Genomic DNA, 24,713 nt, shown 5'->3' on the forward strand with positions numbered 1-24,713 from the left:
TTCTTACATTTCGCGTTTGCTTGCAGTGAGGCCGACCTCACGCCACCCCCCAACCAGTGAGCTCCTCCCCTTGGCCCCGCCCCGGCCGCACTTGGCGCACGCCCCCTCCTCAGCCACCTGGGTCTCCGCGGGCTCTCAGCCATGCCTCCTCTCCTACTCCGCCTCCTTTCCCCGCCCCCGACCGTAGTCTATAAAATCCGGAGCCCCGGATCAGGTCCGGGAGCGGCGTTGGAGCGGTAGGGGCACTGGGCATGCTCGGTGGCGGCGCAGGTTTGGGTCACAAGTAGGAAGAAGCCAGTGCACGACACCGGCAAAGGAGAGCCCGAGCCGCTGCCGCATCGCGGCCGTGGGGTCCGTGGCCGCTGCTTTGGAGCAGAGGCGGGGCGGGAGCCAGAGCGAACCAGGGGCGAGGCCGCCGAGCCGAGAACCGCCCAGCCTGCCCTCCCGTCCTCTGCTTCCGAGCCCGCGCGGTGCGCCGGATCCCAGGGTCGGTCACCTGAGCGGCAAGGACCCCCGCGCTGGGGAGCCGGAGCGCACCGGACCCTCCCTCCGTCGCTGCGGCCCTAGGGCGCCCCCCTTGGGTCGGAGCAGCTGCCGCGCCGCAGCCGTCTTCTGCGGCAGCTGAGTGTCCGGCGAGCGCCTCGCGTCCGGAGCGAGCGGCCGCCGTCAGCCCCGAGAGGGGGCGGCCATGGGGCTGCTGTCCCACGGCTCGCCGCTGAGCTGGGAGGAGACCCAGCGCCACGCCGACCACGTGCGGCGGCACGGGATCCTTCAGTTCCTGCACATCTACCACGCCGTCAAGGACCGGCACAAGGACGTGCTCAAGTGGGGCGACGAGGTGAGCGCCCCGGCCCCCGCCCCGCCGGCGCCCCTGTCAGGCCATCCCGCGCCGCCTTTGTTCAGCTAGGCGCGAACCCAGACCCCAAGGCGGGCCGTGTCCTGCACGGCGCCCCAAAGGTCCCCGGGCGCCTCCTCGCCCGGCGGGCGTCCAAGGCGTGGGGCCCCGCCCTAAGCCTTCTGACCAGACTTCTCTCTCCCATTCATTCATTCATGCATTCATTCATTCATTCATTCCGGTTTTCCCATTCATTCAGCAAACGTGGCGCTGGGAGGGCGTGAGCATGGCAAAGTGTGACATTTGATGCTTGGAGAAGTTCTCAGTCTGGCATATCTGCCGGCTGCCAATCGCGATCCACTGTCCCGTCTCAAAATGCGCTTTGGCGATTACGAAGAAAGAGACTAAGTTGTCTTAGAAGGCCCGTTGCTACTAGGAATCAGGTCTTAAGGGTGTTAGGTTCTGCCCCGCCTCACAGGTATTTTTTAAACCTCCAACTTATCCTTATCACCCCTTGCCCCCACCCCGCGCCAAACCCTCTAGCACCACTTTATAGGTATGAATCGAAACAAATTGTTCTCCTGTTTTCCTAAAGGAGAAGAATCTCCTGGTCCTGTTTAATTCTAAATAGGAATTCATAGAGCTTCAAAACTAGGATTCGTTGTGCCTTTCCGTGGCCTGGATCCAACACCTAAACTTTGCAGATCAGCGCTTCATGTGTTCTGCCTAAAGGGGAAATGTCATCTTGATTCTCAATATGTTGAATCATGGTTTATTGGAATGATCTGGAAAGCATTCTGTTAGTTTTAAACCCTTTTCTGCCAAAGCGTTTGTGCCTTCCCTTCTCCGTTTTCAAAAACTATGTGGAGGTAATAGTTTGGACAATTAAATAACTTCCTGAAAAGTCCGTCTATATTTTTCGTGTTTTTTTATCTTATGCCTTCCGTGGCTTGCTGAGGTGAAAATAATTATCTTCCAGTCAGTGTTATTACTCTTGACCTAAGTGTCAGGGTGCTGCAATATGAATGCAGAATCTCCTTGCAAAAAGTTAGTTTTTCTATTTCTAAGATTGGGAGATAATTCTGCTTCTAGTTGAAGGGAACTGTGCTGTTTTAAGTTAGAAAAGCATGACTAGTAATTCACATTTCTGTATAAATGGTTTGTCATATATTTTTGGAAGAAAAGGGATGTAGCATGGGTTTGGTGATGATTCTTCAGGTTTAGTTTAAGGTTCATTGATTCTTTATAGCATCTGACATGTTGTATATTCATTTGTATACTGTGTGTTTTTTATGATCTCATTTCTCTAACCCCTTAGATTTTTTTTTCTCTCTCACACCTCCCTTTGCACGAGTGTCCTTTGGAGTAGGGAGTTTACTGTTTAACAGAAACCATGAGGTAAAAAAGCTATTTTAGATTTAAAAATTATCCCGCTGCTCATTTAATTACTGTTTTGAATTCTGCTTCAATCACCTCTCTGTGTGGTGTGTAGGATATTCAAGAAGAATAAAATCCCTGGCTGCAAGTGTTGACAGTCCAGTTGGATATAGGCAGCCTGACGCAAGGGGAAGAATCGAGATAGTGAAGACTGCCCAGGTAGTTCATGGGAGAAAAAGCCCCGTTCTTCTTTCTAGTCCTGAAATGACACTTCAGCGAAACCTTAGTCTCCTCCCTATTTGGTTCTCTCTCCGTGGACCTGCAGTGTGCAGGAACTAATTCCCCATTGTGGTACCTGGACAGCTCTACATCTCTTTGGGCAGAGAGAAAATGTCTCCCCAGAGACATTTCTAGGGGAGGTCTCATGCCCCAGTATTTGCTGATGCCTCTATTCCTGTAGCATCATGTCAAAGTAATCACTCTTGGTACAGAGCATTAATTTTCAAACTGCAGGTCATGATACATTAGTGGATTGAGAAATTTAGAAGATTTGGAAAATGTAAAGTTCATTGTTTCTTTACAGCATCCGACATTTTATATATTCATTTGTGTATTATGTTTATTTTATTATCTTAATGCTCTCTAGCCCCCTAGGTTTTTTTCTTTCCAGGACTTTTTAAGAAATGAAAATAGAGTAGGATGAAGAGTATCAATGTATCATATACATAGTAAGAATATTATGTCAAACTTGACTGACTTACTTCAGAGGGTGTATATTGGGTCACATAAATTATTTCTGACTGTGGTTGCAGTTAGAGGAGTTTGAAAGCCAGTCTCAACTTTGTCATGGAGGGCTTCCTTGATGAGACGAGCCTTTGAAAAAGAGCAGAAGAGAAGTTAACAACTCCAGTGGAAGAGCAGAAACTCACTGTCACATCTATTGAATATTTCTCTGCAGGTAGCATCAGACATCAAACAAGCTTGTTGGTATGCAGAAGCCTTGGGAAATAACTGAGAAACAGGCTGGCCAGATAAAAGCGGAGAAGGGTGTGGTGGGTTGTGTGGCCCTAGAGATGAAGAACAGCCTTGCCAGACAAAAAGTGGTGTTTGCAGTGTGATATGTTGCACAGTGTTGGTGTGATACCGAAGTACTGCTCTTGGAGGGGGGTTTTGGTGTTACTTACAGGGCCATTGGCTTAGATTAAAAAAGAAGAAAAAAGCCTTAACACCATGGTTTTGGTGGAAGAAGAGCCTGCCACTTTAGAAATGCTCAGCAGTTGGTGGACGGTGTTAATCTCTGAAATCTCTGATGACATTTATCAGAAAGACCCTGGATTTGGAGTCGCACCTGTGGTGTATGGCTTAGGCCAAACCGCCTGTGTGATTGTGATCCTCTGTGTCCTCACTTGATAAATGACAGGGTTGGACTCTCCCTTCCAGTTCTTAGAGTTTAAGTACCATTTGAATAAGACTTTTTAGTAATGTACGTGTGTCAAACCAGAATGTTGGTCTTTGCAGTTCACCTGCAAATAGGTAATCTTGAGGATGCAAGAGAAGGCTGCCCCCAGTCACTACAGTAAAAACTGGGTTGTATGATAAAGGTGTGTGCGTGCATGCTAGTTTTTTGGAACTCAAAAGTATTGCTGTGGGAACCTTATAAATTAGGGACCTTCCTAAATCAGTTTATAGGTGTGCATTTCACCTTGAGTGGGACAAGTCCTAACCCTAGCCACCATTTATTATGCTGTTTCTGTGGGAGATAAAAGTTCTAACTACTAGGTGCCAGCAAAACACTTCATTTTGCCCCAGGAGGCGGGGTGGGGAGAGGTAAGGTGGATATTCCTGGATGCTTTGTTGTCTGCTAAGCATTCTGTGTATGCAGAAAAGGAAGCGCTCCTCTCTTCTCAGCTCACACACAGCTTTTCAGGTACAGATTTTGTTTATAACTGAGAGTGTGCCCATTAAAAGACAAACCTGTGCTGCAGATCAGCAATAAGTATGACTCTTGAATTTTTCCTAATGAATCACTCTATTGTGTTAGCTTCCTGCCAGGCCTTTGCAGTTACTTAGTTGCAGAGGCATTATCAGAATAGAAATCTGTGTGACTCCAGGTCCTTTTCTTAAACACATCATACCAGGTTTGGGATTATTTACAATGTATGAGATTCCATCGAATCTCCTTTTACAGATTCAACTCAAAAGGTTGTCGAAGTGTCAGAAAGCAACATTTAAAAGCAAACATATAATCCTTCTAATTATTTAAATCTAGTGTAATGGCTCTCAAACACAGGAAAGTAAATTGTCCTCTAGTCAGCAGAGAAGTCCATGTGAACATTGAGAGGAAAATGTCTCTAATATTTATGAGCATGTTCTTACCATGCATAAAACCAACAAAACTGAGGTAGGATTTATGAAGGGCTGGTATATCATCCATAGCGTTTGGACTACACATTTGTGTAGATTTCGAGTGTTTAAAAGACTATTTAGAAAATGCTTAGGTTGTTAATGAATCCTATAGGGGAGTGATCCTATAACAAAAATTACATAATCCTGAGCTACAAATCTAGAAAGGACAAAAGCATAGTCATTTGAGTCTGAGTGAAGGTTCTGTGTAGTTTCTGTTTAGGTTGCTTTTTTTAACCTCAGTTTTTTCGTCAATCAAATGGGGACAGTAAAACTTCCTTATAGGCTAATTAAGACAAAATGAGAATTGTCACATTTGATTAAATGGTTTACAAGAAGTACCCAGCCTTTTAAGTAAGGACCTCTAAATGCTAACTTAAAATGTTTACTTGGAAATCTAAACTATCCAGTGTATCTCCTTGGGGATACACTAGATATTTTAGAATGCAGGGGACTGAGGCATTCCATATATATGGGGTTTTCTTTGTTAAAACCAATTAACTGAAATTTGCCCATTCAGATACAATCATAGCCCATTCGCTTAGTAGTTTTTTATGGTATTTTTAAATTGCACTTCAAAATTAAATTGTAAAGATGCATTATTTGACACCAATTTCTTAGAGTAAGAAATTGAGCACACATTAATTATTTCATGATAGTCATTATGAAGATTCCAGTTTCTTGTACAGGACATTGTGTATTCTATGGTACATACAGCAAAGTTGTTGGCATCTCTCTCTCTCTGCTGTCGCTGTGAACATTAGCTTAACAGCATTCATTGACATGCCTCTAAAAGCACAGTGTTGAAATCAAAGAAAAAAGGGTGAAACATGGTTGGATCCTTTTGGCGATTTTTTTCCCCCCAAAATTACCTTTTTTTTTTACCAAGAGATTCATTTTGGGCAGTTAGGAGACCAGGTAGCTGGCCCTTTGTATCTATGGAGAACTGAGGCTGCGGGATTTAAGCGTGGCCTAAATGTAAGCTGATCCACTACTTCTGGTACACGTCTCAGTTTCTTGTTGTGCTTTTTTTTTCCTGTTCCCTTTGTGTTATACAATTATGTGTGGGCTTTCTTTTCAAATTAATTTTATTATAGTTTACATACAATAATACGCACCCATTTAAAACGTACAGTGCAATGGCTTTTTAGCAAGTGTATACAACCAGCCATCTGCCACCACAGTCAAAATAAAAATACAAAGATAAAACGTGTGTGTGTGTGTGTGTGTGTGTGTGTGTGTGTGTGTAAACACTTCCATCACCCCCCAGTAGTTCCTTGTGCCTTTTGCAGATGTGAGTGTCTGTTGTGTCAGAGAGAAACAACACTTCAGGTGATTCTGATTCTTCGGGCAGCACATCTGAGAAGCTGTCCAAAGAACAGATGAAGAGAAGGGAAGGCATTCTAGGCAAGAGAACAGTGTAATAAAGGCAGAAAGGTGAGAGAGCATTGCTACCTGAGGGTGTGTGCACTTTGGTGGTGTAAGTGCGGTGAATAGGCATGATCAGTGTGTAAAGGTCTTTTTATAATTCTGGATAAGTGGAGGGGTTTTTTGTACCTTAAAGGCATGAGGAAAATAGAATGAAAGAAAAAGATTTATTACTTCTGTATGCCTGGTTCCTCTCAAAAAATATTTCTGGACTTCTGAACCAGTTACTCTCTCTTATCTCACTGAATTGCTCTGTGTGAAGAGGAATGCCTAGAATACCACTTCTAATAATACCATTTCTAGTAATATCCAGAAGTGGTATTAGTAAATGTACTTACTAGTATTCAGTGTGCAGCTTCAGTGTTAGGTATAAACCCAGGTACTGTTCAGTTTGGCCTCACATCTTATGAGAATTTGTCAATATTAATTGAACCTTTAACATCAGAATTAGTGTTTCTGAACATTTTTAGATATTCAAGGCATCTGAATGTATTCTTAAGGTTAGAAAACTATATATGGGGCATTACTGATGTTGCTGGTATTATTGATGGACCATATCTTCATGAGCTTGCTAATTAATATTCTGTCTATACAGTCATGATTTAACCAAGTTGGGTATTTTATTTATTTTTTAACATTTTAACAGCTTAATTTTAGATATAACTGACATACAATAAACTGCACATATTTAACATGTATAGTTTGATAAGTTTTAATATATGCACACATCTGTGAAACCATCACCACTATCAAAATAATGAACATACCCATCATCTCCAAAAAATGTTCTGTGCCCCTTTGTGATTTTCCTTTTCCTCCCTTCTTTCACAGGCAACCACAGATCTGCTGTCTGTCACTGTAGCTTAGTTTCTATTTCCTAGAGTTTTTACATCTAGAAAGTCATATGCCACGTACTCTTTGGTCTGGCTTTTTAAACTCTACATATATATTTTGAGATTCATTCATGTTATGTGTAGCAGTAGTTCATTCCTTTTAATTGCTGAGTGGTATTCCATTATATGGATATACTGAATTTGTTCACTATTTGGATTGTATAGAATTTTCAGTTATTATGATCATTAATGTACCAATCTGTGTGTGGACTTATACTTTCATTCATCTTGATTATTATCTAGTAATGGTGTGTTTTTACTTTTTAAGGGAAACTACCAAACTATTGCCAAGTGGCATATCATTTTACATTCTCAGCAGCAGTGCATGCTAGTTCCAGTTTGTCCCCATCCTTACCAACACTTGGTATAGTCGGTTTAATTTTAGCCATTTTAATAGGCATGTGGTGGTATTTCATAGTATTTTTAATTTGCGTTTCCCTAAAGACCAGCATTGTTGAGTATCTTTTCATGTGCTTGTCATCTCTATGGTTTTTTTGTGTGAAGTGTGTTAAAATCATGTCTGTTTGTTTTCTTATTACTGAGTTTTAAGAGTTCTTTATGAATTCTGCTTGTAAGTTTTAACAGATATATGCTTTGCACAGAATGTTTTCCCAGTCTATTTCCATTAACTGTCTTTTGAAGAACAGAAGTTGTTTATTTTGATGAAGTCCCAATATGGATCTTGCTTTTGGTGTGGTGCCTAAGAAATATTTCCTTAACCCAAGGTCACAAAGGTTTTCACTTATGTTTTCTCCTAGAAGTTTTATAATCTTGGCTTTACATTTAGGTGTATAATCCATTCCACATTAATTTTTACATGTGGTGCTCAAGGTATGGATTTTGGTTTTGATTATTTTCTGTATATTATCCCAGCACCATTTGTTGAAAAGATTGTCCTTTCTCCACTGCCAAAAGCATGTGGCTTTTGTACCTTTGTCTAATATCAATTGTCCATGCATGTTTGGTTTTATTTTTGGAGTCTTTGATTGTTCCCGTTGATACATTGGTCTACCTTTACGCTAACACTACACTCTTTATTTCTGTAGCTTTATAAAAAAGTTGTGAGATCAGGTAGTGTTAGCTCTCCAACTTTGTGCTTTTGCAGTTTGTTTTGACTTACCTAGATCCTTTGAATTTCCACAAGAGTTTTAGAACCAGCTTGGCAATTTTTACCAAAAACAAAAAAAAACCCTCCTGGGATTTGGACTGGGATTACATTGAATCTATAGATCAAATGGGTAGAATTGACTTTTTAACAATAATGAGTCTTCTGACCTGTGAACAAGTACATCTCCACTTATTTATTTTTCTTTAATAATTGCTCTCTTGAGTGTTTTTGTAGTTTTCACTGTGCAAGTCTTTCACGTCATTTGTGAATTTATCACTGAGCGTTTCATATTTTTATTCTATTGTAAATGGCAATGTTACTTTTTAAGCTTCAATTTCTGATTATTCATTGCTAACATTGAAATGAAATTGAGTTTGTATGTTTTTCTTATATCCTGCAACCTTACTGAAGTCACTTTTTGAACATATGGAATACAGTTCTAATAACTGTTTTAATGTCTTTGCTAATTCTATCTTTGTCATTTAAAGTAAAGTTCAATTGACTCTTGTTTCCATTCTGAGTATGTTTCCCTGCTTCCTTGCATGACTGGTATGGTAATCTTTGGATGCCAGACATTATGAATTTTACCTTGTTGGGTACTTCATATTTGTATATTCCTATAAGACTTCAGGGTTCTAAAACGTGCCTCCTGCAGCCTTTTGGGTTTCTCTGACATGCTCTGGGAGCCCTGTGGTGAGGAAGACATTGGCCCCAGTCAAGCTGAGACCTTCTATTGTGTGTTACTCGCCTGACTGGGTAAGGTCTAACTCGAAGAACAGGATCTTGTGCGTGAAGTATTTGAGGACCATAGAGTAGTTGGGAAAGCAGTTGGGTTGGCTGTCACATGACCTAGGTCTGCATCTAGCTGTGCATGTGATCCTGAGATCTGTTATGCCTCCATTCTCTTCATGGGGACAATATGCATATGCCTAGCATATATCAAGAAATGTCCACCCACCCATCCTTTCTAGAACCACAAAATGTCAGAGCCGCATGGAAGATACCTTTAGAACTGTGATTTCTGCCCCTCCCCAACAACCTCTTCTAGTGACTTTTCAGACTTTAAGAAGTTGAAACACTGTACCTTCTTAAATCAAATCTGAAAACACCTTTTCTAAAGGTCTATTTGGTAAGTGTAGTCTTTTAAAATAAAAATTGTTTATTGCCTTCTGCTATTTCTCTTTTTCTTATATATTGAAGTATAGTTGACATACAATATTATATTAGTTTCAGGTGTGCAGCATATTGATTCAACGATTATATACATACAGAATGCTCACCACTGTAACTGTAGACACATCTGTCACCATACAAAGTTACTACAATATTATTAACTATATTCCCTAAGCAAAAGAGCTCATTTTGGACACATCTTTATAGTTGTCTGGAAAACTTGGGTATCTACTCTTTTGGATGCTTTTTGGAGAGCTTGTTAGATTGTTGTGTCTGTTAGGGTCAGGATTTCGTAGTTTAACTTATTTCCACAATAAGATTGCAAAAGAGCTCCCAAACCCTATGTTCCTGATTACATAAATGTTAACACATACCCACTGTCTTACCATCCTTCCCCAGGTCCTTTTTTAAGTCCTTTGGATTCAGTTAACTACTTTCTTTTTTAACTAGATGCTGATTTAGCACAGTTAAAACAGAACTTAAGATGAGAGACTCCATGGCCCTTTTCCTGGAAGCTGGTGAGAATCCAGACTGTGACCGCCCCGTTTGGATTACCCACAAGGGTTTATAGGCTGAGGGTACACAGAGCTTCACAGGTTTTAATGTTCTGGTAAGAGAGAGCAAAGATCCTGAAGTACCTGTGAAAGCTGGCTAGCACTTCTCTGAAGTGTTTTAAACAGTGAGGGGTTATAGTAGTGACCTTAAACACTAGAAAGTTAATTTTTTATAATGAAAAAATGGTTTGAAAGGATGCACTCAGAACTTTAAACTTCAGACAAAGCTAAGGAGGTTGTCTGGGAGGGCTTCCTACAGTTCCCTATAAATGTTCGCATGTTTACACGAATCAGGTGCTTGGAAGGTATGTTGTTGTCTAGCACAGTTTAATAGTCATGCCAGTGCTATCTATGCATGGCCCCCAAGGCCTTCGTCACCATCGCTGTGTGTATCCAGATAGGGGTCATGATCTGCTGGCTCCACTACTCAAATAGAGAACTAGGAAGTAAACAGAAGTCTTCGAAGCACAAAGTTCATGCACTTTACTCCTAGAAGTTTGTCTCAAGCCCTTACCCCGAGATCACTCACTTTATACACAATTCCTGTAAGTTGGTCATCTAGTTTCTCAGCTCAGAATGAACTACAGGAAATCGAGACAGAACTGACAAAGACCGATTCAGTGAACCAGCGGGAAAGCAGATCTGGATGTGGCCGCCCTCTGTACCTCCAAGGGCTTTGTTCTGTTAATACTCCAGCTAAAGAAGTGAAATTGCTAATGAGCTCCGAAGCCCTAATAAGACGGGAAAGTATGTTTAGTGTCTTCCTACCGGTAGTAGAAAAGGATGTAATCAATTTAGAAAGACTTCCACTGATAAATACATAAAAATTTTTAAGAGGTCATATACTTTATAAAGGGGTAAGCTTTGGGTAACAAGAATGCATTTGAATAAAATTACCTTCCTGGCAGAGTAAGTAATGTGTTACATTGGAAAGAGAAATGGATGGTCATATCCTAAGAGAGTATCTTAGTTATGGAAATATAGTTGACCCTTGAACAACATGGGTTTGAACTGTGTAGGTCCACTTATATAGTGATTCTTCTCGATATATTGGAAGAATTGGAGATTTGCAACAATTTGAAAATTTTCTTTTTCTTTAGATTACCTCATTGTAAAAATAGAGTATGTAATACATATACAAAATATGTGTTGCCTGACTGTTATGGGTAAGGCTTCCAGTCAGCAGGCTATTAGTAGTTAAGTTTGCTGGGGGATCACTTCGCACCTCTAACCCCCTTGTTGTTCAAGGGTCAACTTTAGTAGCTTAGGGCTGGAAAGGGACATTTTGATTTTTCTCATTTTCCAAATAATGAAACTAAGGCCCATTTTGAATGTCTGCAATTGTACTATTTGTGAGGAGAGAGGAAAAATTAAGACTGCTCTAGGTAGGGTAACCACCTTGTACAACTCCAGGAAGCTCTAGAGTGTGGTGGTAACCCTTGGGGGTGGGAACAAGAAGGGGGTCACAGTGCTGAGGGGTGAGCAGAGGTTTCCCCGAAGAGGTGGCACGTGACTGGAGCCGCACGGGAGTCAGCTTACATGAAGCACTCAGGTAAAATCCTTCCAAGCAGAGAGAATAGAAGTGCTGTCAGGTTGGTGGGCAGAGCGGCCAGCGTGGCCGCACCCTGGGGCCAGTGGGCGCAGGAGCCCTGTGGGAGGCTGGGTTTATGCTGCAGCGTCTCCTTTGCCTGGCCAGACCCTCTCCTCTGGGAAGCCTGCAGATGGGTAGGCCAGGAGTTTGATCCTAACTCTTCTTGGTGAGGCGTGCTGGAGTTTCTGCTCAGTGTGAAGCATTTGCAAGTCTCAAGGAGGGGAGTAACGTGATCTGCTTGGCGGAGGAACCCAGGTCGCTAGGCAGTGTTCTACACTGGTAGTGTTCACTTTTGACTAAGAACAGTAGTACCTGAAACAAATGCCATTTGCAGCAATATTTCAGTGACATAGTATTTCTCTTCCTGTAAGGGGCATATTCCGATATTCTATTCCATTTTGGGTTTTTTTGTTGTTGTTATGTTTCAGCCCACCATGGCCCTTTAGGGGATTGTCTTAAAAGTATGAAAACCTCTCGCAAGACCTTCTGCCTCAAGGGTATCACTGCTCAAGAGCTAGAAATAACTGCTAACATTTGAGAGGTACTATGTACTTAACTGCTGTTTTAGGCACTTTACATGCATTATTTTATGTAGTCCTCCCCAGTGGCCCTATGAAGTAGGTGTTATTGTCCACATTTTACAAAAGAAAAAACTGGAACGCAGAAGTTAGTAATATTGAAACTGATTGACTCCAAACGCCCATCTGTATTCTTAGCTGCTCCCACATCCATATACTTCCTCCCAGCTAAGCAGGAGGGAAAGAGCTCTGTAACACATCTTGTAGGGTGCAGCCTGAGATGAAATTGGAGGTGGAAAGGAAAAGAAGAAAGAGGAGGAAGGGATGATGGTAAAAAGGACGACGGCTTCTTGTTGGTTTGTTTGAATGAAAAGAAGTCTTAAAGCCACAAATAGGGCTTAAGTGTTTTTGTGACCTGATGGCCAGCAGTTCCCTGCTAAATGAAATGTCAGCATTTTCTTTTGAATATGCTCCATAAATTTCTTAGTCGGCAGGACAAATGTTTAGCAGGTTTAGTATTGTGGCTGAAGCCCTCACAGCTAATCTTGGGCTGGCAGTCGAGCCCTGTGAACAGGCAGACGTGGATGAGCCCTTTGTGTGGAGGGCAGGCTGACCTCACTTGGTAGTTATGCAGCCCATGCCAGCCTCGTCCCGGGCAGCCGGTGGTGGGCCAGAATTGGAGCCCCAAGTCAGGGGCTTTGGCTTAGCCCTTCCATGTTTTGATCCTTTAACATGAATTTTAAATATGGCAGCAAAGGAGTTCATATTAACAGGAGTTTCCATTTTCCAAACCCCATCTTAAGCAGGTTGGAGTTGCTGTCTTGGTTGGATCTGCCCCAACATCCAGGTATAATTCCTGAAGGGGTCCCTGATGGCTGCCTTTATCAGATGTGACTGTGAAGGAGCAGCCACTCAGATTCTTGGAATGGTGGGAGCACTTTGCACTGGGAGGTCTTAAGTCCCTGGCACCCTGTCCTGGGGGTGGAGGTGAGCCCTTCTGAGCCAGCACTCCTGCCTTAGCCCTGGCTCTCACCTAGTTTCTTCACAAAGTGCTCTTTTTCTCCCCACTTTCTGTGGGTGGGTTAGTCTACTGCCAGTTCTCAGAACTGAAACCTTGAATTTCTCATATTTTTCACAGGCAGTCCATGAATGTAGGCCAGCCTAATTTATAAACACCCCTTACGAGGGACAAAGGCAGGGAAAAAGAAAGGGGGCATTACGATTAGCATGTATAGTGTTGGGGGGGCACAGGGAGGGCTGTGCAACACAGAGAAGACAAGTAGTGATCTTACAGCATCTTACTACACTGATGGACAGTGACTGTGAAGGGGTATGTGGGGGGGACTTGGTGAAGGGGGGAGCCTAGTAAACATAATGTTCTTCATGTAATTGTAGATTAATGATACCAAAATTAAAACAAAAAAAACCACCCCTTACAAAGGAATGTGCCATAGGAGTGCATCAGGCACTGAGCTGGGCCCCACCATGGAGGGGGGTGTTCTCTTGTGACAGTCACGGCCCCCTGCCAAGGCCCGGAGCTCTCCTGGGCCTGGTAGGAGCCACCTCAGAGGTTCTTGATGGTCCTTAGGCACTACAGATTCTCAAAGGGCCCTCATGCCCTCACTGCTGAGCACTGCAGAGCAGTTGACCCCAAGCAGCCCGTATCTGGGGCGAGGATACCCTCTTATCAGCCACATGGTAAGTAGGGAAGGCTCTGGCAGGTATGCTCAGGAAAGAGCCAAGGAATTCATTTGCCCTTAGAACCCAAAAGCTATGGTACTAAAGTACAGGTGCTTTGAGGTAAATAAAAACTATTCCTATTTACAGTATGTTTCTTGAGGAGAAAACATCTCCAAGTTTAGGTTTAGTTCTCTAAGTTACAGAGCACCTGTGTTAGGCTGGTGGCTGTAGTGCTCATCACCCCTGGTAACTGAGGTTATCTTGGGTGAGCAGACTGGCTGGGTTCTGCTGGTTTGGCTCAGAAGGACAAGTGCTTCTACCTGGGTGTGGTAACCATAAGAAAATTAAAACTGACATGTGCCTGCAGTGTAGTGGTATAGTTTGAAAAGCAAATCAGCCAACACGAATTCAGAGGCCCAGACAATAAATGTCTTGTGCCATTTGTATGTCCACTTACAAATGCAGGATTGTTGTTTCTCTTGGGTTTTAGTCCACGTCCATCCGGTACAGCTTTCTGCAGTGATGGAAATACTTGTATTTTCCAGTAGGGTAACCACTGGCCATAGGTGGCTAGTAGGACTTGGAAACTGAATTTTTAATTAATTTCAAGTCTGAATAGCCACACGTGCCTAGTGTCTACCCTAATGGGCTGCATGCTTTTTTCTTCAGTGAGAGGTGTCATTGTTCCTCTTACAAGATTCACCATCATTTCCCCTGCAGGTCCCATTTTCTTTCTCTTTTCACATCTTAGAATCTTTCACTTAGGCTTCATATCACTAATCTTGGCATGTGAAGAATTTGTTTCTCTCTGTGGTTCAAGATAATGATTCAAGGAAGTTACTTCACCTAATCGTGTAAGAAATTCACTGATGTTATACAGTGTTAACATTGACAGTTACATTATAAATAAAAAGCAGCCTGCTCTATAAGCTGAAGTCTAGGCTAGGATGCCAACAGAAGACCAGGTCAAGACAAGGCCACATTTATTTTTGTTTCTAAAAGTGTAAACTTCCCTAGAATGTACCCTGTGTAATTCTGTGGTATGAAGTGGCATTTCTTAGGAGGGGAAGGTCAAAACATACCAGATATTACAAGAATTTGCTATAACTTTAGACTAAACTACTAAAATATTTATTTGGTGAAATAGGGCTGTTTGACATATCAGCAGTTATCAGTTTAAAATATCACCAAATACAAGGCTGTACAAAAGTATATGTTACAGTTTTTACTTCATATTTACTCGTCTTCCCAAAGTGCTCAAACATTACCACGTAAAATACTGGTTTTGATATTTGTGATGCCATCATTAGATGTTTCTACCCTGGGAGTCCACTTTCAGTCAAATCCTGAGCCATTTCAAATTTCATTCTATCTGTATTACAATGTCTTACTCAAGTTTATCCACTATTTTAAGCACAGCCTCTCTTTTTATCTTGTCGTTCCAGTGTTCACAATTTATAGGTGATTAAAGAAATGGGTGGCGCCATGGCCAGCAGCTCTTTGGGGCTCCAGCATTGGGTCCCATGCTAGATATTGACATGGATGCCATCCAACTGAACGGTTGAGAGCACTCAGAAATACTGGTTGGGAATATTCTGCTGTGTGAGCAAACACTCTTCTGGATAGAGGGCATGGTCGCTGTCCTTGAAACAGCTTATGATCTAAAGAAGGACTACTGTGGCATGATCTCTGCAGGCTGGGCCCAGTTGATGGCATCTCTGAGCAGCCAGACAGCTAATGATGCTGCAGTCAGAATGCTGGTCAGGGAAAGCAGAGGAGTCCTGTGGGAGGTTGTATTTACTTTGAGGCATCGGTAGACCCTCTCCTTTGCCTGCCAGTCCCTTCCCTCCAGGAAGCCTCTGGTCTAGATTGGATCAGGTACTCCTATTACGTAAACACGCATCTTGAGCTCTCACCGGGTCATTAAGCTGTATTGTTATTGGCTCTGGCTTCAGCCCAGTACTACCCAGCCAGCACCTACCGAGCACAGGGCTTTGTTGAGTGGGTGAAAGGACAAGGGGTTGTTGGGTGGAGGGTCAGCAAGATGTTTTTTGACCCTGATTGGTCATCAACTCTAACTAGAACCTTAACCCTCAAAAAGGCTGTGGGTTTGTTTTTAGAATTAGTACAAGGAGAAAACTGGGTCTCTGAGAAGCAACAGGAGTCAAGACTACTGCTTGGGCCAGTGGAAGAGAGCCAGCTGTGGAATGGAGAAGCTGACCTTGACCCCAAATTTTGAATTTTTTTAGTGGGGCTGGAGACAGAGGAAGTATAACTTCTCAAAGTATAACTTCCCTTAGTAGGGAACTACCTATAACTGCTTCTGAGTTTTAACAGAACTAGATCATTTTCCTAATTAAGCACTGTTTTTACCTCCAGGTAGCAGAATTTTAAAAGTTAATATTTTATAAAATGTTTAGCCTTTCCTCAAATTCTAAGCTCCCTAAAACCCTTACCTTCATGGTAGAGTATCAAAATGTTTTTATTTTTTTTAAAAAAGGAAAACTTTGATTTTAAACTTGTAACGGTAAATGCCATTTAAAGACATATAAATCCTAAAAATTTTAGTATTTCAATATTAACTGTTATCTTGCACATTAATGCCGCAAGTATTTTGCTGTCTGCTATATATATATTCAGCATTGTCCTGGGTATTTACATTACCCTCAGTTAAGATTCTTTGTTTTTATTGGTCTCATTTCAGATGAACATAAAGTACCTCATGCTTGTGCAAACCTGCATTAAATGACTAGAAGGTTATTTGTGTGCAGGCTGTTCCTAGCAACACTATATAACACGTTAACTACATAATAGTCTTATAATGTGTCTTTGTCTTCAATTCAACAGCCCAGAGAGATTAATGACTTTCATTATAGTGGGATTAAAATTAGCCTTTAGCAAGGCAATCTAAAGGATTTTAATTCTCATTTGTAGAGAAAGTAGTTCACATTGAAAGATATGAGTGTCTCACAAAGTGGTTGGTTATTTTTATTGGGCCCAATTCCCCTGCCCCCCTTTAAAAAGATTACTGATGGGAGCCAAATGGCAGAGTCCCTCCCAAAGTTACATCTAGGCACTTGTAATCAGTGTACCAAGAGTTGAACCCAGTGGTTATTTTTACTACTTCTAAGTTGTATGTTAATTGCATGAATTTGAATTAGTCACTCTGCATCCCATTTATAATGCTTTCTGGGTATGTGCTTTCATCACTGCATATGGTCGGTCCCGTGTGCATGGAGAGATGTTGCGATCGCCTAGATGCTACTCAGAGCTAGGAAGTTAGTACAGTTCAATCCTTGGAATTTATGTTGTGTACAGAAGGGCTCCTATATCCTATTATGCTATTTATTTTCTCTTTGATTTTCTTCCTCTTATCCTTTAGATACAAAAAGGAAATGTAGGATGGCCACAAAATCCAGAAATACTAAAATTAATTCCTGGGCTTTAGGTATTTTACACTGGGAAAGCCTTGTCTTAATTGTATCACTTTTTATTATCACTCAACAGCTAGGTTACCGAACCAAACTCCATTTGAGCTCTAGTTTGACTCTTAAAGATTGAATTATTTGAGGGCTTGTATGAACCAGGATTGGAAATAAGCATTAATGTATTGAAGTGGGTGGGGAAGAATTAAGAAAGAAAACATAAAGCTAAGAGATAAAAGAACTGAAAAGAACCAAATGCAGACCCACTGGTGCAGAAATATCTAAGTGTCTATTACTTCAGATAACCTTACGTTTGAGTTTGAAAAATGTCCAATTCTTAAGGCTTCTAACTGAACTTTGACTTTATCCAAAAGTAAGTTGTTTTTTTTTCTCATTTGGTAAATATTCTGATGTGTTTTGTTTCACTTGTTTAATGAGATCATGGATGATTATTTTTTAATTAAGAAGAGTTTGGTTTGTTAGCTATTTAAATGTCATCCATTTGACTGATATTTAAACGGTGTTGTTCTTTTGTCTTTCCCCATGCTTTAAACTTGTGGGCCAAGAGTGATTCTGAAAAACAAAGGATTTTAATTATTTCAAAATGAGGAAACTGATATAGTGAATATAGTTTAGCTTATGTAATTGGTATAAAAATTCTTGTTCATTTCAATACTAGATGAAATGATGGGAACCCAGCAATCTAAGAAATCTCTCTTCATTTTTCTTCCAGGAAACATTTTATCTGGTTAAGATAATGCAAGTAGCAGATGAGAGCCAGTGATCAAAGGAGGAAGTACTGAACAGGAAGCTTTCTTGTAACTGGGAGAGTGAGGGATGCCTCAGAGAACAGATTAGCTCTGTCCTGGGCCTAAGAGGTGGACTGACCATCTATGTAAGTCTATACCTGTAATTATTTCATCTCAGGTTCTATGATGCAGCGTCAGGCCCACTTCATAACTGAGGCATAATCAACTTGAGAGATTTTTCAGGTAGCATTATAGCCTATACCTGCCTCACATAGCTTAGAATGACTTTTAAAAGCTTATCATCCCTAAACAAGATTGGCATCTCCTATAGTCCTAGCAGCAGGTTGTGCTGGGCCTTGAGGCCAGGCAGGGCTGGGATCAAATCCCTGCTTCGACTTCTGTGGCCTTGAGCAGCTTACTCAGCTTCTCTGGGCCACTTTGCCATCTGTAAGATGGGTGATCGTGCCTGCTTTACATGATGGGCTGGAAAATTAGGATCCGTATGTGAAAAATTCATGGCATACCTCCTCTCATTACAGTTATTTAAAGTTAAATTTGTTTCTCATACTTAGGATATTTTTATATACATATTCTGAGACTTAAAGTTTCCTGTTCCATGAAGTTTTAGCTGTTCAGGAGTCATGGATCTGTAGATGCTCTGAAAACCTGTACTTAAAGTTGGGAGCAGTTCCAGATTCCGCAGCCTACAGTTTTCAGGCATTTGACATTGATTGTACAGGTGGGAAAATCACTTCTCCAGCTCATGTACCTAAGTCTTACCTATTTTTTGAACTAAAAATCTTGATAGAGAAGCAAGAATGGAGACATAAACTCATCAGTAAGACAACTATCTTAGCTCAGGCTGCTGTTACAAATACCATAGACTGAGTGGCCTAAACAACAGACACTTATGTCTCTCATTTCTGGAGCTTGGTAAGTCCCAGGTCAAAGGTGCCACCAGGTTCAGTTCCAGGTGGGGATTTTCTTCCTGGCTTGTAAATGGCCACCTTGTGTCTTCACATGGTGGGAGAGATCCTCTTTCTCATCTAAAAGGGCACTAATCCCATCAGGAGGATTCTACTCTCATGACCTAATCACCTCCACCTCTAAGTAACTTCCAGTGGGGATTAAGGGTTTCAACATGTGACTTGGGACATAAACATTCAGTCCATAGCAACAACTGACAAAAGCTATTTGAAAGTTTATTTGTTGTTGTTTTAAACCTGCCAGGCTATTTCCTATAGTCACTAACTTTTTTTTCCTCTTCATATTTCTTAGCTGAAGGGCAAAACAGTCTCTTGAGTGTTACTGTAATTATGGTAGGGTTGGCTGACTCAAACTCATTCTAAGGCCAGGCAGGTGAAGGTAAATGAGAGAAGAGGTTACACAGACCAGAGCATCCCCTTCGGAGGAGAGCCGCCCTTACCCAGCACAGCAGGACTGCGGCCTAGTGCTGCGTTTCTGGGCCTTTGTGTTTAAGGCTGGGAATCTGGGTTTACATCTGAAATCTCAGGTAGATGGTGGATGTATTATTGCTGCCTGCCTTTTTTTTTTTAATATTATGGTAAGCCAAATAGTACATCTGCCTCCTGACTGCATCGTGAGGGCACCAGTTCACCACCTCTTCTCTTCTCCGTGTTAGTGTTTTGTGCAAAGTGTGCTCTCAAGTATTTGCCTGGATGATCCAATTCCATACCTTTTTACTTACATTTGGATAATAATGTGGGTTTTTTCAATCATAAATCATGATTCATAATCTTCACTATACCAACTGTCATGATGTAAAGCATGTGATTTCAGGAAACACAAAAGCAGGTTCTATTTGTACTCTGCCCAGAAGAGTCTTATTTTGGTCTTCAGCTCTTGGTTTTTATCAGAATTCCACCAGCTGTTGTTATAAATGCACTAGTGCACCTTGCACAGTAAATTTTATATGCTTCCATTAAAACCATGATTTATATGGTTTTATATAGTTTCAGAGTGGGAAGCTGTCTTAAATCATTGAAAAACTAAAACTAAGTTGTTGAAACTCCTAAAAGAACTTCTCCATATCTATGTGTTTATGATTGTGACAACTTGCCAATCCTGGGACTTACATTAGGATTATTCAGTAACCTCCCAGTAGGCATACTCTAAGGTGATGAGAATGCCCAGACTACCATTTTCATAAACTTACAGGAAGCTAATTGAGGAAATAGATTTTAAAATGCAGCTTCATCTTGCACCTGTAATTTGTAGAATCTTAGCCTTGAAATGCTCTTCTTTTGAAGTATAGGCATCCTGGTCTTTCTATAGGTTGTTAAGTAGAACAGGGGAAAGAAAAAATTGAGTAAGAGTTTTTATGCTCAAACAGCGCCACTACTGAACTGACCGTTTTCTCCAGATTTTCATATTATGCAAAAGACACTCATGAGGTAGCGCAAGCAAATGTTGCTGCCTCGAGTTACTCTGGGCCTCTCCAGTCTTCATATTTCCCAGGCTTCAAAGGGCCTGAGCAAGAGTCTAAAAGAATGTTAATGTTTCTCTCCTTTATTTTCATTAGGTAGAGTACATGTTGGTGTCTTTTGATCATGAAAATAAAAAAGTCCAGTTGGTCCTGTCTGGAGAAGAAGTTCTGGAAACTCTACAAGAAAGGGGGGAGAAGACAAACCCAAAGTAAGCTGAGGCTCGCGTTAGGATTCCTGAACCTGTCAGAACTGCTAACACAGGCGCTTTCCTCAGACGCGGAGGACACAGGATAGCATAGCACCGTAGAGCCTGGGCTTTGCCTCCAAGTTGCCTGGGTTCAAATCCTGGTTCTGCCGCTTAATAGCTGGGTAGCCTTGGGCAAGTTACTTAACTTGTCTGTACCTCAGTTTCCTCCTCTGTAAAGTAAGGATGATAATACCTACTTTGTAGGGTATTGATATTTTAAACACATTAGTATATTAAAGCATTTAGAATGGTAAACTCAATATAAAGCCTGTTACTATTAACTGTTAAAAAGAACTGCTAAAGCATGACTGAGGTCACAAACTGTGGTGCAGATAAAACGCGCAGACAGGTTTTGTCTGGCTGCAGGATATTTTTTAAATATTTAAGTACACAAGAGGTGAAGAGGGCATGTACCCTCCAGGTTGTTTTTCTGCTCTTTTGGGGAGGCAGCATTTGAGTTTTCAATCAAGCATTGATCCGAAAGAGCCTATAAGGCCTCATCTCTTTTCCCACAAAGTGGGTTAGTTTGTCATGGATAGTGAGTGCCCTGTGTGCATTTTCAGATATTTGTACATATTTTGGACCCAGGACTTTCTAAACCCTTGTGTGGTTGAAGAGCTATGGAAAATTAACAGGCTTTAGGAACTCTAAAGGAGTTCTCAGCTTCACTCCTACCTAATGGTTTCTAAATTTTTTGAAGCACCTTTTAAGTTCTAAAAGTTAAGTTGGCCACAGCAAAAGAATAAGATGGAGTGAAACTTTTTTTCCTCTGCAGCCATCCTACCCTTTGGAGACCGGAGTACGGGAGCTACATGATTGAAGGCACGCCTGGACAGCCGTACGGAGGAACGATGTCTGAGTTCAACACAGTCGAAGACAACATGAGAAAACGTCGGAAGGAGGCAACTTCTTTATTAGAAGAAAATCAGGCTGTTTGCACAATAACTTCATTCCCCAGGTTAGCGCCTGTGTTGACATGCCCAGCAAACAGTTCAGAGCTTTAGCTTATAAAGAAGAACAGATCATAACCCAAGCATTTGACCGTTCAGTTCTCGTACTTTACAGACAGTGCTACCTACTGCATTTGATAGAATCTGTAATATTAGAGCTGCAGGCAAAAATTACATGTCAGGTTCAGTCAGTGGGTGATGGCCCAAAGCACTGCAGTGAGAACACTCATCCGGGTTCGCTGGGAAAGGCCATGAGGACCCCCGTGTTCTGATGAGCCGTGTGGTGGTAGCCATCCCGGGTGGGGGTGGGCGTGGAGGGGCTAGCATGTCTGCCAAGCAGTTCTGACCCTGCAAGAAACAGTGAGTCTGATAATTACCAAGGGTTCTTCACTCGATGGTAGCAGTTACTGCCTCATGCCTGTTTGGCTACTAGCATATGGTGGTGTCGGTGGCAGATCAGAGGGCCTCCTGTGGGAGGGGCTGGCGTGCGTGACCCCCAGGTACTCTCAGTACCTGCTAACTGTGAACAAGGAGAGTCTTTAGGTCAGGTTTGGGTATTGTGCTGAAAAGGGAATTTGGGACTAGTCATCAAATCTAGTGAATGCTAAAAATTCACAGAAGGAAATATAAAGTAAATATAAACAGTGAAATTATGTTCTTAGAATGAGCTACATAAATATTGTACAGTTTTACATGGGACCTCTATATAAGAATGCAGTTCTACCAAATCATAAATCTGATCTGTGCTAGATATCTGTCAGATTGTGACAGAGTAGGGTTGTCTCCTCAAATTTCAGAAGACCTTTGGGGATTGGTATCCATGGCCTGGAACACTTTGAACTACTTTTATACCATCTTCTTTTTTTCTGATAAATGTCTATATTGAACACAGGCATTCAGAGTCATACCACTGGTCTTAGAAGGACACTTAATAGGAATTTTCTGTTTTAAAATCTCCATTGTAACTTCTAACTATTGAAACCTTATTTAAGCACATCCACACACATTTAGAGAGGCTTCTCTTTTCTTCTGTGGTTCCTTCGTTCCGCCTGCACAGGCCGCGTCCCTCTCTCCCTGCAGAGGGAGAGCCTCCAGCTATTGCTGGTGAACAGGTTTGCTGGCAAGAGAACTGGCACAGCCCTTTGTCCTGTTTTGAGGAGGTAAAACAATCATGAACTGCCATTCAGTCAGGTAGTTGCGTACCTGCTCCTCACCAAACCCGCACAGTGTGGCCACACAGCCGTGAGATGGACGTGTGCTTTCATGGGTCTCGTGGGAGAGACGGAAAGTAATTGAACACCCGCAGACGTGGTGGCTGTCAGGTTGGGCAGCTGTGAGGAGGCGAGGGGGACAGCGCTGTCGAGGGGGCTCTGGGCTGTGAAGGAAGGCCTCTCCAAGGGGGATCCCTAGAGTGCTATCCAAAGGGCTCGGAGGAGTTTAGTAGGAGTGGGGCAGGAGGGGTGTCCTGGGGAGAGGGGACAACCTGAACGGAAGTTCTACAAGGAGTTGGGAGCGTAGAGCCTCCTGAGAACTAGAGGAAAGCTGGCTGGCCTAGTGTGTGTAGGGTGCCGAGAATGTGGCCGTGCAGGGTAAAGTGACACTGGGCAGGTAACTGCTGGGCCAGATCGTGTTAGCGGGATTTCGGTTGACGTGATTTAACTCCTAAGGGGCTGCAGCGCGAGTGTGGCTGTAGCCAGGCTGTTGGGTGCAGGTAACTATTATGAGACTTTAGAATAATAAAGGTCAAGAGGTGGGTTACAGATGCTATTCAACAACTTTGAGTGAATGTAAGAAAAAGTTCTTAATGTTTTTCTTTTTTTTACCTTAAGAGTGCTGTTCATTTCATTTAGCAAATTTTAAAAAAATGAGATTCATAACACAAACCAGAAGTGTTTTATACTTAAGAATTTGGGCATGTATATTAGTGATTGGCAGTGATAGTTCTTTCTGGGCCACAGAGGGAAGTTTTTTGGTTAAACCTAATGTGTCTTTTACCCGAAGTGAGAATGGTTCCATGTGGAATAATTACCCTTAAAAAAAAAAGATTTAGCTTGCTTTTATTAAATTACTATGAAGGGAGAGTTGATACAGAGGAATAAGTTTTAGGCTAAAAATCTAACTTTTAAAAAGAAGTCTAGTCAAAACATGTGGGAAGGTAGTTTCAGACTTATAAACAAAACAAGAATAATTATTAATTAGAAGCCTTACCTTATATCCATAGTAAATAATAAGGGAAGTTTTATTTCAGGATCAAAAGGAAAGGAGTACTATGTTTCTTAAGTATAAACAGTGTGATTTTTCTCTGAAAAAAGGCAATCCTCTGTAATGTGGAACTATAGGCCAAAACAATGGCCAAGTGACCATTTACATTAATCAAACTAAAATTCAATGAAAGAATCATTTCCTCATCACACTAGCCTCATTTCAGGTGCTCTGTAGCCTTCTGTGGCTGTGACTACCATAGCGGTACTGGACGGCACAGATAAAGCATTTCCATTGTTGCAGGAAGTCCTGTGGGACAGTACTGGTCTAGAAAAACAGTGCTGGAAGAGGCTGAAGATCTGAGTTCCAACTGCCTTCTTCCTGCCAAACACACGTTGTCATTCTTCCTTCATCCCGCCTAATTCTGATAAGCTAAGAATCCCCCAGATTGCAGTTTGCCACTCTTAAAGGACTTTTCCAAACCTGCAGGCTCCCAGTAGACAACGCACACAGCTGCAAGAATTCTCAGGCACCCTTCTGATAGCTGGGGGCTGTTTTCCAAATAAGATCAGAAAATTCAGTTGTTCACAACACAGACATAGCAGCCCACCGGTGCTTCATTTATAAAAGGTGGGGGTTGAAACAAGCCTGAACTAGTCTTAGCTCTCAAGCCAAAGGTTTCCTACGACTGATCTTCAGCCCTGACAAGAGGCTCCCTTGTTAGGCTGTCACTTAACTTTGTTAGTCTTTGTTCCCCCTCACAACACCCTTACCAATGGCCTTCAAATTCTCAATTCAGAGACCTGGTGGCATCCCTTCAAGTGTGTGGAAGTTGAGCTGGATGTGCAGGGATAAATTCAGAGCTCTGTTTTCTGTGTTGGAGTTATAGCTCTTGTTGGGGTCAAGTAAGATAACAGACAGGGCTGGCTTTCACGGCTCAGAGGGAGATCTTGGGGTGCTTGGGGGCATCTGTAGAGACTTATTACCTAATCTGCAAGGAATTTATTAGGTGACCTGCAAAGGTAAAAAACAGGAAACCCCTTCCAGATTCAAACAGCTTATCAGGAGGTGGGAGCAGTGATGGAATGCAGGGGTCAAACCATAATCAGAGGGTTCAGAGCTAGTAAAGGAAG

At 42.0% G+C, this 24,713-nt stretch overlaps 1 protein-coding gene across 3 annotated transcripts in view; it reads left to right on the top strand.

Moving 5' to 3' along the window:
• The first annotated feature begins 224 nt into the window (after positions 1 to 224).
• GCLC (glutamate-cysteine ligase catalytic subunit) overlaps positions 225 to 24,713 on the top strand; it is a 40,388-nt gene continuing 15,899 nt past the window's right edge. For all 3 annotated transcript variants that reach the window (XR_005030949.2, XM_036916365.2, XM_057494310.1), the window contains exons 1-3: positions 225 to 838; positions 20,277 to 20,389; positions 21,204 to 21,386. Coding sequence is in view for 2 of the 3 variants with exons in the window: in XM_036916365.2 (XP_036772260.1) it covers positions 689 to 838; positions 20,277 to 20,389; positions 21,204 to 21,386 (446 nt within the window). In the remaining variant the exon portion in view is untranslated. The remainder of the gene's footprint in view (positions 839 to 20,276; positions 20,390 to 21,203; positions 21,387 to 24,713) is intronic.

This window comes from Manis pentadactyla, chromosome 16 (genome assembly GCF_030020395.1).
Source record: "Manis pentadactyla isolate mManPen7 chromosome 16, mManPen7.hap1, whole genome shotgun sequence".
Taxonomy (NCBI): domain Eukaryota; kingdom Metazoa; phylum Chordata; class Mammalia; order Pholidota; family Manidae; genus Manis; species Manis pentadactyla.